We start from the raw sequence: 770 nt of genomic DNA, 5'->3' as shown, positions 1-770 counted from the left end.
TCTGATAATGGTGGAGAGGGGTTATCATGGTTTTCGGGAATTTTCCCAATCCCCAGATCTTTCAGACGCTCCTCCAGTAAAGCATTCACCCTGTCATCAATGGTCTTTTGGTCCATCAGTGGTCTGTTCCGGTCTAACTCGTAAGCTTCTAACCGTGAGTCAACCTGATCAAATTTTCTGGAAATAATATCCAGAGTACTCACAATGGTCGTTAGAGTCGCTTTGTTCTCCAACTCCAACTCTTTACTACCTTCCTTCTCGCCAGAACCCTTTCCCGCTGCATCAGCTTCAGACTCATTCTGTGTCTTAACTTTCTTCTGCTTCTTAGTGGGTGGCTCAGCTTCTGACGAAACTCCTCCCTTCATTCTCTTCTTCTCATTCCCCTCCCCCTTTGCATTCCCCTGCACTTCCCACAAACCTTTCACAAATCTACCTGAATGTATGTCTGTTATCAACCTAACGAGTTGTGGGTTGTCATCTTCACCCGGCCAAATAGAAAACATCTCTTCAATTGAGTCCTTCAAAATAATTCTCCTCACACGCACCTGCAACACCAGGTTATAACAAAACTCAGCCTCCAAACTAACACAAAACTCATCCATCAACTAAAATAATTCAGCCGTGATTTAACACATAACTCAACCATCAACTAAAATAATTCGGCCGTAATTTAACACATAACTCAGCCATTAAGTAACTCCGAACTCAGCCATCAAATAAATTAAGTCAGCGTTAAACCTTACCTCGCCATGCTTTTCGATTTCGGCAGA

At 43.0% G+C, this 770-nt stretch overlaps 1 protein-coding gene across 1 annotated transcript in view; it reads right to left on the bottom strand.

Annotated features, from left to right (window-relative positions):
- The window catches only part of LOC106319722, a 4,658-nt gene that overhangs the window by 3,068 nt on the left and 820 nt on the right, over positions 1 to 770 (bottom strand). The window contains exon 2 of the mRNA XM_013758107.1: positions 90 to 545. Coding sequence (XP_013613561.1) covers positions 90 to 545 — 456 coding nt within the window. The remainder of the gene's footprint in view (positions 1 to 89; positions 546 to 770) is intronic.

Source organism: Brassica oleracea, unplaced genomic scaffold, assembly GCF_000695525.1.
Source record: "Brassica oleracea var. oleracea cultivar TO1000 unplaced genomic scaffold, BOL UnpScaffold00579, whole genome shotgun sequence".
NCBI lineage: Eukaryota > Viridiplantae > Streptophyta > Magnoliopsida > Brassicales > Brassicaceae > Brassica > Brassica oleracea.
This window is presented reverse-complemented; position numbering and strand designations above follow the sequence as displayed.